At 39.0% G+C, this 13,231-nt stretch overlaps 3 protein-coding genes across 8 annotated transcripts; all 3 read left to right on the plus strand.

Moving 5' to 3' along the window:
* Positions 1-981: 981 nt before the first annotated feature.
* LOC103839714 (glutathione S-transferase T3-like) lies at positions 982-1,755 on the plus strand. The gene has a single exon (XM_009116201.2). The coding sequence runs from the start codon at positions 982-984 to the stop codon at positions 1,753-1,755; it is 774 nt and encodes a 257-aa protein (XP_009114449.2).
* A 2,559-nt stretch (positions 1,756-4,314) lies between these two features.
* Positions 4,315-5,429, plus strand: LOC103839605 (60S ribosomal protein L32-1). The gene is made up of 2 exons (XM_009116109.3): positions 4,315-4,526; positions 4,938-5,429. The coding sequence occupies exons 1-2, from the start codon at positions 4,437-4,439 to the stop codon at positions 5,247-5,249; spliced, it is 402 nt and encodes a 133-aa protein (XP_009114357.2). The 5' UTR covers positions 4,315-4,436; the 3' UTR covers positions 5,250-5,429.
* A 236-nt stretch (positions 5,430-5,665) lies between these two features.
* Positions 5,666-12,303, plus strand: LOC103839607 (disease resistance protein RPS6). Of its 6 annotated transcripts, none has more exons than XR_004451772.1 (7): positions 5,666-6,894; positions 6,980-8,096; positions 8,207-8,497; positions 8,591-8,962; positions 9,600-11,078; positions 11,301-11,805; positions 11,908-12,303. XR_004451772.1 is itself a non-coding variant. In XM_009116110.2 (6 exons), the coding sequence occupies exons 1-6, from the start codon at positions 6,350-6,352 to the stop codon at positions 10,939-10,941; spliced, it is 3,561 nt and encodes a 1,186-aa protein (XP_009114358.2). In that variant the 5' UTR covers positions 5,666-6,349; the 3' UTR covers positions 10,942-11,217. The 6 variants fall into 6 exon arrangements, 3 of the variants coding, with proteins under 3 accessions (XP_009114358.2, XP_033136809.1, XP_018510069.2); XR_004451773.1 differs by having other exon boundaries at positions 5,666-6,292; positions 6,484-6,894; positions 11,301-12,303; XR_004451771.1 differs by having other exon boundaries at positions 11,301-12,303.
* Positions 12,304-13,231: the final 928 nt, after the last annotated feature.

Raw genomic sequence — 13,231 nt, forward strand, 5'->3', positions numbered from 1 at the left:
CCCGGGAAGCGGTTCTTCACCTGCAAAAACTACGAGGTAAAGTCAATGATGTTTTTGTTTGTATATCACTTTTACGAGCTATAGTATAAGTTTTATACTTTAAGACTCTGACTGTTTTTATGTTGTAACCAAGGCTGATGGGTTCCATTATCGTCAGCCTTGGGTGATAGGTGTGCAGGAGGAGCTCGAGAGGCTGACTAAACGGGTGGAGGAGGCTGAGGAGGTGATGATGGGGGTCTCGAATCTCAGTAAACAGATTGAGTCAGTCGAGGTTAGTGATACATTGTTAGCTGTTTCATCGCTTTAGTGTATTTTTCTATTTTTATAAAATTGACTAACACAATTCTTCTTTCTTTTTCCCATGTCCAGGAACAGGTTAAAATCCTCAATCAGCAGGTCTCTGTCCTCAATGACCAGGTCTCTGACCTCAATGAGCAGGTCTATGACCTCAGTGTGCAGGTCGATACCCTCGAGAGGGTCTGCTTTGATTGACAGCCAAAGGTTAGCCTCCGCTAAACTATATCGCTTCTGATTGCTATCTCTCGCTTGAATTAGAACTATAAGTAGAAGTAGAAGTAGAATTAGAACTAGAATTAGAACTACAACTATAAGTAGAGCTAGAATTAGAACTAGAACTAGAACTATAAGTAGAAGTTGAATTAGAACTAGAACTATAACTAGAAGTACAAGTACATTAATTATCTGTTGGTTGGTTGCTGTAATTAATTTAAATTGTACTTAGGAGCAGTTAATTGTTTCGCCTGATTTGATGTGTATTGACTTCTCATAGGTATCTAGTAGTTGTGCTCTTGGTCTGTAATGAATTTTGGTTGGTAGAGGTAGTTTAATTTCTACCTTTTGAAACGTAAAATGTAGTTTAAAAACATAGTAACTCCACCCTAAAATTCACACAAACATCTAAACAGCACACAAAACCAAAACACCCGTAACCAAAACACCCCAAACCAAAACACCCCAAACATGGACCCTTTTCCCCTTAACTCTACCGGGTTTGTTAACCTGTTAGCTTCGCAGAGTAGTCCACCAATAGACGTAGACTCTGCTGAGCCAGGTGTTAACTCTCCCGGGTTAGTTAAGCCTGCGGAAAGGAGAAAGTGGACTACCAAAGAAGACCTTGTGTTGATCAGTGCTTGGTTGAACACCAGCAAGGATCCCATCGTCAATAATGAACAGAAGTTAGGCTCGTTTTGGAAGCGTATAGAGGGGTATTTCAATACGAGTCCTCAGCTGAGTGGCTCTGCTCCTAGGGAGTGGGGTCAGTGTAAGCAGAGGTGGGGAAGAGTGAATGAGCAGGTTTGTAAATTTGTGGGGTGCCATGAGGCGGCGTTGAAGGAGCAAGCGAGTGGCCACAGTGAGAATGATGTCATGAAGGCGGCGCATGACATCTTCTTCAATGACTACAAAGTGAAGTTCCAGCTTGAACACTGCTGGAGAGAACTGAGGTTCGATCAGAAGTGGAGATCACACGCTATCTCGAAGGAGAAGAGGAAGGAAGCTGATGTGGAGGTGGTGCCTGAGGAGGAAGAGGTGAGGCCGCTTGGGGTTAAGGCCAGCAAAGCAGCGAAGCGAAAGAAGCCGAACGAGGCAGCTTTTGATCAAATCCATAGCATCCTAGCTCAGAAAAATACCATTTCTAGACAAAAGATACTTGATCGCCTCCTAGCCAAGAAAGTGGAAACACTTTCTGATCAAGAAATTGCTCTTAAGACTAAACTCATCTCAGAAATGCTTTAGTTGGTCAGTTAAGTAGTTTTGCTTGCTTGAATGTTTATTAATTTGATTGAGTCGTATAGCTTCAAATCTTGTTCTTTTGGTTGATTGAAAATCTTGTCTTTTCTTTTGCAGGTCACGGGTTTAAAGGACACGGTCTAGCAGGTCACGGGTGGGAAGGTGTTGCAGGTGAAGGTGTCTTTTCTTTGTTTCTATATGTCGCGGGAAGTAGGTGAAAGTGTAGTCTTTTGTTTCATGCTACACTTCAGTCACGGATGTACTATGAGGAACGATGATTTTAATGATAATCCTACATACCCACCGGAAATGTTTAGGAGGCGTTTTCGAATGAACAAGCCATTGTTCCTTCGCATTGTCGAACGTATAAGTAATGAAGTTCCATACTTTCAGCAAAGACGAAGTGCTTGCAGAAGGAACGGGCTATCTCCACTTCAAAAGTGTACGGCAGCTATACGTATGCTGGCATATGGTCAATCGGGAGATACATATGACGAATATCTCCGACTTGGTGACAGTACAGCACGTTTATGTTTGGCAAATTTCACTGACGCAATAATACAATTGTTTGGAGATGAATATCTACGAAGCCCTACAGCCGAGGATCTTCAACGATTACTCGATGTTGGAGAGGTACGGGGGTTTCCGGGAATGATAGGCAGCATCGACTGTATGCATTGGGAGTGGAAAAACTGCCCAACGGCTTGGAAAGGTCAGTTCACACGGGGTTCAGGAAAGCCGACAATTGTCTTAGAAGCCGTGGCATCACAAGATCTTTGGATATGGCACGCATTTTTTGGCTTACCAGGTACACTCAACGATATCAATGTTCTTGATCGGTCACCTGTTTTTCATGACATCTTACATGGTCGAGCACCTAAAGTTAAGTTCAAGGTCAACAACCACACTTATCGTATGGCCTACTATCTTACTGACGGAATTTATCCAAACTGGTCAACATTTATCCAATCTATCCTACTTCCTCAAGGTCCTAAAGCCGAGAAATTTGCACAAAAGCAAGAATCCGCCAGAAAAGATGTCGAACGGGCTTTTGGAGTATTACAGTCGAGGTTTGCAATTGTTAAAAACCCAGCTCTACAATGGGACAAGGAAAAGATAGGTAAGATAATGAGAACTTGTGTCATATTGCACAATATGATAGTAGAGAACGAACGACACGGATACGCTCAAATAAATACTTCTGAGTTCGAATCAGGAGAGTCAAGCAGAAGTTCAAAGGTGACAAGCAGAGAAAGTATTCATGCTGGTGATATGTTAGGCATGCGCAGAGAAGTTCGAGATCAAGAGAAGCATGCATGTATTCTGAATAATTTGAATTTAAAAAAAAAAATTAAATATTATTATTTTATTCTTATGAACTCATTCTTCAGGTTCACCAATGCAGAAAAAGACAAATACAGGTCCATAACTATTCATGGACCCACCAAAAAATATTAAAAAAATCATGTGAACCCCAAGGGGGGGGTTCACCAATGCTCATGCTCTAAGATACCAAACTACATAAAGCTCATCGCTTCTATAATAATCTTACATGAGTCTAAACACATAAGCTGATCATTTAAATTACCAGACCCCTTTCCATAATATCATATCATATCATAGGTTTCAAGCACCTGCACCTCTTCATTCATCTTAATTCTCATCACTTCTTCTTCTATCTTGTCAATCCTAGTTTCTTAAACCTCAAAGTGTTCCATCATGTCTCTCCATTTTTCTCTATAATAAAACACAAACAACATATATCCATTAAAACCTCTGAAGAAGCAAATCTAAAATGGCAACACGAACAACACAATTCTCATACCTGCATTGCAATCTCACACCTGTAAAACCTCCTATACGGATTCTTTTTTCTTTTTTTTTTTCTTTTGAACAACCACGGTTTCTTTTTTCTTTGAGACAAATATCACAACATTCTTACCACACCAACATTGTGTTGGTACACCTCCCATTGTTCTCTGTCGCGAAGAAGATGAGGCTGAACTGCTCATTATCAATGGGGAAGTTCTTCATCACTCTCTCTGCTAGGATCTCTCCTTTGTTCGTCGTCACTCTCTCTCCTCTGTTCGTTGTCACTCTCTCTCTTCTTCTCTGTTTGTCTTCGTCATAAGTCAAGAACGCATAAGAAACCCTAAAAAAGTGCCCCAATTCGTTTTAAAAATCTGGATCGGGTTTTTTTTAATGTCGGGTGGGTTCTGTTTTTAATGGGTAATCACTGTTTACAAAACGCGCTTTATAATTCTATAATCACGATTTAGGAATTCAATTAGAGAGGGGGATTAAAAAAGTTTAGGGGGAAATACAAGTGTGGGTGGGATTATGAAGAGGTGAATACTTCAGGGGTGATTAAGTAGGGTCAGTATATCTGTAGGGGGAATAGGCAGGCAACCCTAATATTATTCATGTGAAATTACGCTGCCAAATTTTGGACGTTTCAAGAGAAAATAAACTTTTTAGCTGTAGATTAATATTTTTGGTTCTACTGCTCAAACCCAAATTAGCTAGTTTCTTCATAGTTTAAGGCCCATTGAATAAATGATATTGGGCCATAACATGGGCATGAGCCCAATTCATGTGTAATCAGAAACCCTAGGACACTCCTATAAAGCATTTTTTTCCGCTGTCAAGTAAAAATCCTTTGAGATCCCTACGCGAAGGAAGCAAAAATGGCGGTACCGTTGCTAACAAAGAAGGTGGTGAAGAAGAGGTCTGCCAAGTTCATCAGACCCCAGAGTGACCGCAGAATCACCGTTAAGGTAACCTCCTTCTTCTCTCGTTGGTATTCATGGACTCTTGTGGTCGTTCGTTACTTCCTAGAGATTCATAGCTCTGCGTGATGCTGTAACGATTAGTGACTTGTTCAGTTTCTTGAATTATATGACAATTTAGCTGAAAATTACTAGACTTTCTTGATAGTTTCAGTCTCCATTTGCATTTATATAATGCCCTATGGTATCTGGTGGCTAGGATTAAACTCCTGTTTCTGGTCACTTCGTTTTTCAAGGGCGTATAGTGAACACTCTTACAGGTCTTGCGACACAGTTTGCTTTAGTTCTATAAGCTTACTGTTACTTTTAATCCTGTTTACATTTCATTTTCTCGTACAATCTGCTGAGTTGTATTGTTTCTTTTTTTTATTGGTTTTGATTTGTTACTACTGTGTTCAGGAAAGCTGGAGGAGGCCAAAGGGTATTGATTCCAGAGTAAGGAGGAAGTTCAAAGGTGTCACTTTGATGCCCAATGTCGGTTACGGATCTGACAAGAAGACCCGTCACTATCTCCCCAATGGATTCAAGAAGTTCGTTGTTCACAACTCTGCTGATCTTGAGTTGCTGATGATGCACAACAGGACTTACTGCGCAGAGATTGCCCACAACGTTTCCACCAAGAAGAGGAAGGCTATCGTGGAGAGAGCTTCTCAACTCGACATTGTCGTTACCAACAGGCTTGCTAGGTTGCGTAGCCAGGAAGACGAGTAAAAACATGCCCTAACTAGGGTTACTTTTTATTGGTCATTGCCAATTTTTCAGTTTATTATCTGTTTTGTCATTCGATACAATTTCACATATTTTTAAAGTAAAACATTGAACCGTAGCTTCAAACTTTTTATGCCAAATCTGTCAGATAGAAGCTTATTTTGTTAGAAAGTTCAAGACTTTACGTTTATCGTTGCATTGTTGACAAATAGCCCTGTTCGTTTCGAGAAACTCCAGCGTCTGCGAGCAGCAACAATAAATTTACAAGCATGTCAAGTAAATTTCTTCTAAATAAGATGCTGCTAGCGTTCATCTTCAAATTCAGAATTTTGACTTGAACCTGACATGTCACATAAAAATCCCTTTAATATCTTTTAATCGCTTGTCATTGAAGCTGCGTTCAGTAAACGAATAGGGCTAATATATTGTTAATTGCGAATGAGAGTGTTATATAAATGGAGAATCGAGCCTTTTTTGAACGACTTTGGTGTCAGATGTTTTAATGAGGAATGTGTATCTGCTTCCCTCATAACGTTTTACGCAAACTGCTAAAAGAACAGATGAATCTGGGAAGGTTTGACGAGAAGGTTCATGAACAAGTGGACTGCTCTATTGTCAGGCTATAGTCTGAACAGAAAGCATGAAAATGCGCTAAATCAGTCAACATTTCCCAGCGGATTAAAGAGATGTAGTAAAGGTTGGTTTAGGAACTGATATACCTTTGTGTGTATTTAAGTTGTCATGTACAGTGACTGTGGAAATGCAAACAATTCTGTCACGGTGTTCACAGACGAAGATCATCATCTCGTGGAATTAAATTATTGTTGTCTTCGCGCAGCATGGGAGAGAAAAGCGGGGAAAATGATTCAGTTAAACATAAAGCCAGATGAGATCACTTTCACTGGCTTGTTCTAAAGACTTTTGACTTGTGATGTGAGAGAGAAACTTTAAATATTAAACAATGTTAAAAGTCACGAAATAGTCAAGAAGAGGAAACTTCCGCAAAGTTGCATCTGAAAAGTCGCATAAACACATGCAATTGCTAGGTACTCTACATCTGCTCTCGTTTTATATATGCATGTGTGCATCTTCTCTTATATTATATGTGCAATTTATTTGTTTTCTCTTCTCCGTGTTTTTTTTTACGGAATAACCTATCTGAACAATCTTGTATGGCTTCTTCTTATTCTTCATCCTCTTCTCGCAATTGGTCATATGACGTTTTTCCGAGCTTCAGTGGAGAAGATGTCCGCAAGACCTTCCTCAGCCACTTTATGAAGGAGCTAAATCGCAAACTTATCACTGCTTTCAAAGACAACGAGATCGAGAGAAGCCGGTCCCTCGATCCTGAGCTTAGACAAGCGATCAAGGATTCAAGGATTGCAGTGGTCATTTTCTCCACAAACTACGCCTCTTCAAGCTGGTGTCTTAATGAGTTGCTTGAGATTGTGAGGTGTAAGGAAGAGTGTGCTCAGATGGTGATACCGGTTTTCTACGGTTTGGATCCTTCCCACGTGAGGAAACAGACTGGAGACTTTGGGAAGATCTTTGACAAGACATGCCAAAATAAAACTGAGGACGAAATCATTCTATGGAGGGAAGCTTTGACTGATGTAGCTAACATCCTTGGATATCATAGTGTCACCTGGTACAAATTTATGGATCAGTATATGATATGTACTATTGTTTAACAAACATGATTGTGGAATCTGAAATTTATTTTTCCTTATTAGGGACAACGAAGCAAGGATGATCGACGAAATCGCCAATGATGTTTTGGGTAAATTGAATGTTTCTCCATCATATGAGGTTGAGGATTTTGTCGGAATTGAAGATCACATCAGAGCTATGAGCTCATTGCTTGAGTTCGAATCAGAGGAAGTGAGGATGGTTGGGATATGGGGCCCCTCTGGAATTGGCAAGACTACCATTGCAAGAGCTCTATTTAGTCGCCTCTCTCGTCGTTTCCAAAGTAGTGCTTTCGTAGATAAAGTTTTCATATCCAAGAATATGGATGTTTATAGAGGAGCTAATCTAGGAGACTATAACATGAAGCTGCACTTGCAACGAGCTTTTCTAGCTGAACTTTTAGACAATAGGGATATAAAGATAGACCATATAGGTGCTGTGGAAAAGATGCTAAGGCACCGAAAAGCTCTTATTTTTATCGATGATTTGGATGATCAGGACGTGCTAGATGCCTTAGCTGGAAGAACCCAATGGTTTGGAAGTGGCAGTAGAATCATTGTGGTTACAAAAGATAAACATTTTCTAAGGGCCCATGGGATTGATCACATTTACGAGGTCTGTCTCCCTTCTAAAGACCTTGCTCTTGAGATTTTTTGTCGATCTGCGTTCAGAAGGAATTCTCCACCTGATGGTTTTATGGAGCTTGCTTCTGAAGTTGTATTCTGTGCCGGTAACCTTCCATTGGGTCTTGACGTTTTGGGTTCTAATTTACGGGGCAGGGACAAAGAAGACTGGCTGGATATGCTGCCGAGGCTTCGAACGTCTTTGGATAGAAAGATTGAGAGAACACTAAGAGCCAGCTACGATGGGTTAAATAACAAGAAAGATAAAGCAATATTTCGTCACGTTGCATGTCTTTTTAGTGGGAGGAAAGTTGATCACATTAAACTGCTACTAGAAGATAGAAACTTGGATGTTAATATTGGGCTTAAGAACTTAGTTGATAAATCTCTTATCCATGAAAGATTTAATACTGTGGAAATGCACTCTTTGCTACAAGAAATGGGTAAAGAGATCGTCCGTGCACAGTCCGATGAACCTGGAGAACGAGAATTCCTTATGGATTCGAAGGATATTTGGGATGTACTTGAAGATAATACTGTAAGTTTTATTGTGCTCGTTTTCATATATCTCGCTCAGAGATTAAATGCATGTCATTTTATTGTTAAGCTAATTAGTTTTGTTTCCGTGTGTTGATCTTATATTTTCAGGGTACCAAAAGGGTTTTGGGGATAGAGTTGATTATGGATGAGACTGATGAACTTCATGTACATGAGAATGCATTCAAAGGGATGTGTAATCTCCGTTTTCTAGAAATTTTCGGATGTAACGTTGTTAGATTGCACTTACCCAAAAACTTCGACTATTTGCCCCCTAGTCTCAGATTATTGTCTTGGCATGGGTATCCGATGAGATGTATGCCTTCTAAGTTCCAACCTGAAAACCTCATCAAGCTTGTGATGCGTGCAGGCAATCTCGAGAAGCTGTGGGAAGGAGTTGCGGTAAGCTATGCTAATATGGCTATATATGTATTAGTGGTCACCCGATGAGTAGTTTTCTACTTAACTATGTGTTTTTTATTTGTTTTGGTACAGTCACTTACATGTCTCAAGGAAATAGATTTGACGCTATCTGTAAATCTAAAAGAAATCCCAGATCTTTCAAAGGCCATGAATCTCGAGAGGCTTTGTCTTGACTTTTGCTCGAGTTTATTAGAGCTTCCTTCCTCAATTCGGAATCTAAAAAAACTCAGGGATTTGGAAATGAATTTTTGCACAAATTTGGAGACTATTCCAACTGGGATTTATCTCAACTCTTTCGAAGGCTTTGTTCTCTCTGGATGCTCACGGTTGAGAAGGTTTCCTGAAATCTTAACCAACATCTCAGAATCCCCTTCTTATTTGACTCTCGATGTGCTTAACATGACCAACCTAAGGAGTGAGAACCTATGGGAAGGAGTGCAGCAGGTATGTCGTTCCAAACTTAACCTACACATATATGCAAAAATATAAGAGAAAATTTACATCGGATGTTACATGTAGGAGAATATTGCTATTGAAACTTTCTTTGCATTTCTATGAGTTGCTTTATAAATAGAAAAATTGTCTAGGATAACTTTATTTACTTTTTTTATATTAAATTAACTAATATAGACTTAGGGTTTGGAGTTGAGGGATAGAGTTTCGAAGATAGAGTTTCAAATTTTTAAAATCAAAGATAAATATTAAAAATTTCAAAATAAAAAGAGTCCTTATAAATAACTTTAAATAGTTTTTAAAAAGATTCAAAATAACTTTAAATAGTTTTTAAAAAGATTCAAAATTAATCGTATTACTTTTTTTTTCTTACATTTACAACATTTCGAGAGAAAAAAAAAACACAACAGTTTTTCCCTATTTTTAACTGCATTAAACAACTTTATAAAATATGTAAGTATCATTTTATAGATGTCAAAAAAGTATCATTTTATATCTTCTTAGCAGGAAATGAGCAAATAGAGTAAAAAAGATATAGTTGTAGTAATCTTTTCAACTGACATGCAGTATATTTAAAATTACTGGGTGATTTCATTTAAAATTAAATTTCTTTTGTTTTTGGGTTTAGCCGTTTACTACCCTCATGACGAGATTGCAACTCTCGGAAATCCCAAGTTTGGTGGAGCTTCCTTCTTCATTTCAGAATCTCAATAAACTGAAGTGGTTGGACATTAGAAATTGCATAAATCTGGAGACTCTTCCAACTGGCATTAACCTCCAATCACTCGAATATTTAGTTCTCTCCGGATGCTCACGGTTGAGGAGTTTTCCTAATATCTCAAGAAACATCCAATACCTCAAACTAAGCTTTTCAGCGATAGAAGAGGTTCCTTGGTGGGTTGAGAAATTCTCTGCGCTCAAGGATCTAAATATGGCTAACTGCACCAACTTACGACGTATATCCCTAAACATTTTAAAACTGAAACATCTCAAGGTGGCTTTATTTTCAAACTGTGGGGCATTGACTGAAGCTAACTGGGATGATAGTCCAAGCATTCTGGCAATAGCAACAGACACTATTCACTCTAGTCTTCCTGACCGTTATGTCTCAATCGCCCACCTCGATTTTACAGGCTGCTTCAACTTGGATCACAAAGATCTATTTCAACAACAAACAGTTTTCATGCGAGTGATACTCTCAGGTGAAGTAGTGCCTTCATATTTCACTCACCGTAATAATGGAACCTCTCTAACCAATATCCCTCTACCACACATCTCTCCCTCCCAACCATTCCTCAGACTAAAGGCTTGTGCCTTGTTTGATATCGCTACATTTAGTTTTCATTCATTCAACATCCAGGTATGTTTTCGGTTCATAGACATATCTGGGAATCACTTTGATTATGTCGATGTGCAACCAGAATTCTCAACATCGAGGCTGGGAGGTCATCTGGTTATATTTGACTCTTGTTTCCCTTCAAACAAAGACATTACACTTCTATCTGATCAACTTAACTATGATCACATTGATATACAATTTCGTCTCATTGAGGAAGACTATGAGCTTCAGTTAAAAGGATGCGGCATATTGTTTCCCGAGAACGGTCAATCAATGGGTAACCAACTTTGTAACCCAAACATTCTTCCACTTGTTTTTGGAGGAAACACAAGCAACAATGGTTACTTGGGAGGCCATGAGACCGTACACAGCCAAGAGTCTGGAGATAGCGCTCTGGAGAGTAATCCAGATAATATTTCACATGTTCTTGCAGCTGATGAAGACAATGTTGTTAATGATGGATGCCATGTGGCTGACCAAAGTGTAGAGACATTGAGAAAAAGCAAGCGCATGCGGGTAAGAACTATGCATGAACTGAACATAATACTCTTTTGTCTTATAGTTCGTTTTCTGTTTTAGTATCCTTCATAATTTTGCATTTACTGGACCTCTTTTGGTGCAGACTACGTGAAGAAACATTGGATCTTGATTGTAAATCTTCGAGAAACTTTACCTTCATGCTCATGATTGTAAACTCTCTCGCAGTCATTTTCCGGTTCAGGGCTTCGCGGTTTTTTCTACTCTCCGCCTAGATATGGTGGTAATTTAGTACTTCTTTCTTTTCCGGGTTTGTGGACACAGATTAATAAAACAATTAATTTTGTATATTTTTTATATAAAAACACAATTAACTATACACCTAACTATATTTCAACCAATATAAAAATAAATTGTTAAATAAAATTAATAAATTTTGCATTGAAAATCGAACACACTTATTTTGTAACGAAAAATTTTATCTACAAGGACACTTAATATAAAACAGAAGAAGTATATATCAATGTCAACTGTTGGTTCAAAGGCAGACTTGGGGACATCTTTGATTATTTTAGCCAGCAACAAAACTTCTGGACAGAAAAGAAGGATGGTCATCTGTTTATAATGGACTATTGTATCCCTCTACACAAAGAAAGTGCTCCTCTAGCTCAACTGAACTATGATCACGTGGATATACAACTCCATGTAAGTACTAGAATGGACTTTGCATTAAGTTCAAAGATATTTGATAAACAATATGTTCTCGGTCATAGTGAGTCTAAGTTCAAATTGAAAGGATGGGGTATATGACTAGCTGAGAATTGTTTATCACCTCAGTCGTAGTGAGTCTTCTCGGCCGTAGTGAGTCTAAGTTCAATGAACCAACTAATTGGTACGTAATCCAAATACACTTCCAGGTGTTTGTGAAACCAATGAAGACAACATGGTTAATCATGGGCCTAAACAAGATTATGAAGACAGTTGTGAAGGGACAGAGAAAAACAGGAAGCGAATGCGGGTAAGGATCAAGCTACCTGAATATAATACTGATATGTCTCGCAATTCAATTAAAAACTATTTTGTAATTGATCACTAAAATTTTTTTATTTTTTTTTTGCAGATTACATGAAGGACCATTCAAGAAACCTCCGCTTTCGCTGACGTCAGTTTGAATCTTTGATTGTGATACATTGAGAAACTTTCATGGCGATGAAATGAGTTGTTTTTTCCGGTGCCAAAGGAACAACATGAATCGTCACAATGAGTTGAAGAGACGTTTTTAGTTAACCATAAATCTCATACTTCAGAATATGTAGGTCTTTATTATCAATGTAATTAATTAGGTTTTTATTTTTTATTTTTTAAAAAATGTTATTTTGAAGATTTTTCGGCTATTTTATAATAAAAATTGTTTTTATTTGGAGATACTTTTTCATAGTATAATTACATAGTTCAAGGAAAAACCACTTAGTGTGCATTTAGGCGATATGTAGTCGTATACCTATGTACAAGAACATAAATGATGAGAGCAAAAATAAAGTCACCATTGACAAATAGCAAATAACAGATTCACAAATGAAAAACAGCCCTGGACTTCACACTCTTCACCGTGGTCAGTCTCATCAGCCACATTGTGTTCATCAGTGGATGGACTAAATAGTTGGTTCTCCGGTGATGAAAAATCCTCTATCAGTCGTATACCCCATTCTATCAGTTTGCAGGGAATATTCGAAGGGAAATGACACTGTATATCCACGTGATCGCAGCTAATTTTAGCTAGATGAGCATTGTTGTTGGGGATGGATTTAACCCATCCACAAAGCCCATCGAACAAAGGGCCCAGTCCAGCAAACCGAGTCGACGTCGGCGCAGAAGCCGATTCTCGAGGCTTCAACTTAACCAGGGAACACCGTTAGTCGAAGCAGAGAGCAAGCGAAGCGGGATTGATCGACTAAGCGGCTCAGAGCGAGCATCTCATAATCAGGCCCGAAGGGCCGACAAAGCCCAATCAGTAAAAGGAGATTAGGTTAAGGTAATCGAACAGAGTATAAAAGGAGAGGAAAGCAAAGGAGAAAGGCATCGACACTTAGCTACACAAACTTAGCGGCGAGATTAGGGTTTATCATCCGTACAATCATCTCTCTGCTATTTGTACTTTTCCGGTTTAAGCTCTCACGAGCTCCGGCTTGCTTTTACTTTCTCCACCTTTGTAACATCATCTCGAAATCTAATAAACGCCTATGTTCGACCCATTTCTAGTATTGTTTACTTCACCTGAGACCAAACTCACCTTAAACAATTGGCGCCCACCGTGGGGCAGAACAGACCTAGCGTTTCTAGACCGATATGACCACCGGAGGTACGAACCCTGATACCTCCGGAGAGGAGCCGGCGCTCACGCCTCCTCCCCTCCTCTCGTCGGAGTTCATGAGTTCAGTCATAGC

The sequence above is a fragment of the Brassica rapa genome, chromosome A09 (assembly GCF_000309985.2).
Source record: "Brassica rapa cultivar Chiifu-401-42 chromosome A09, CAAS_Brap_v3.01, whole genome shotgun sequence".
NCBI classification, from domain to species: Eukaryota; Viridiplantae; Streptophyta; class Magnoliopsida; order Brassicales; family Brassicaceae; genus Brassica; species Brassica rapa.

What these genes read in the sequence shown, in the direction of transcription:
- LOC103839605 (XM_009116109.3), top strand. Translation starts at nt 4,437, where the DNA reads ATGGCGGTACCGTTGCTAACAAAGAAGGTGGTGAAGAAGAGGTCTGCC. An exon ending in ACCGCAGAATCACCGTTAAG is followed by an intron (nt 4,527 to 4,937) that starts GTAACCTCCTTC and finishes TACTGTGTTCAG; the next exon opens with GAAAGCTGGAGGAGGCCAAA.
- LOC103839714 (XM_009116201.2), top strand. Translation starts at nt 982, where the DNA reads ATGGACCCTTTTCCCCTTAACTCTACCGGGTTTGTTAACCTGTTAGCT.
- LOC103839607 (XM_033280918.1), top strand. Translation starts at nt 6,350, where the DNA reads ATGTGCAATTTATTTGTTTTCTCTTCTCCGTGTTTTTTTTTACGGAAT. An exon ending in ATGTACTTGAAGATAATACT is followed by an intron (nt 8,097 to 8,206) that starts GTAAGTTTTATT and finishes TTATATTTTCAG; the next exon opens with GGTACCAAAAGGGTTTTGGG. An exon ending in TATGGGAAGGAGTGCAGCAG is followed by an intron (nt 8,963 to 9,599) that starts GTATGTCGTTCC and finishes TTTTGGGTTTAG; the next exon opens with CCGTTTACTACCCTCATGAC.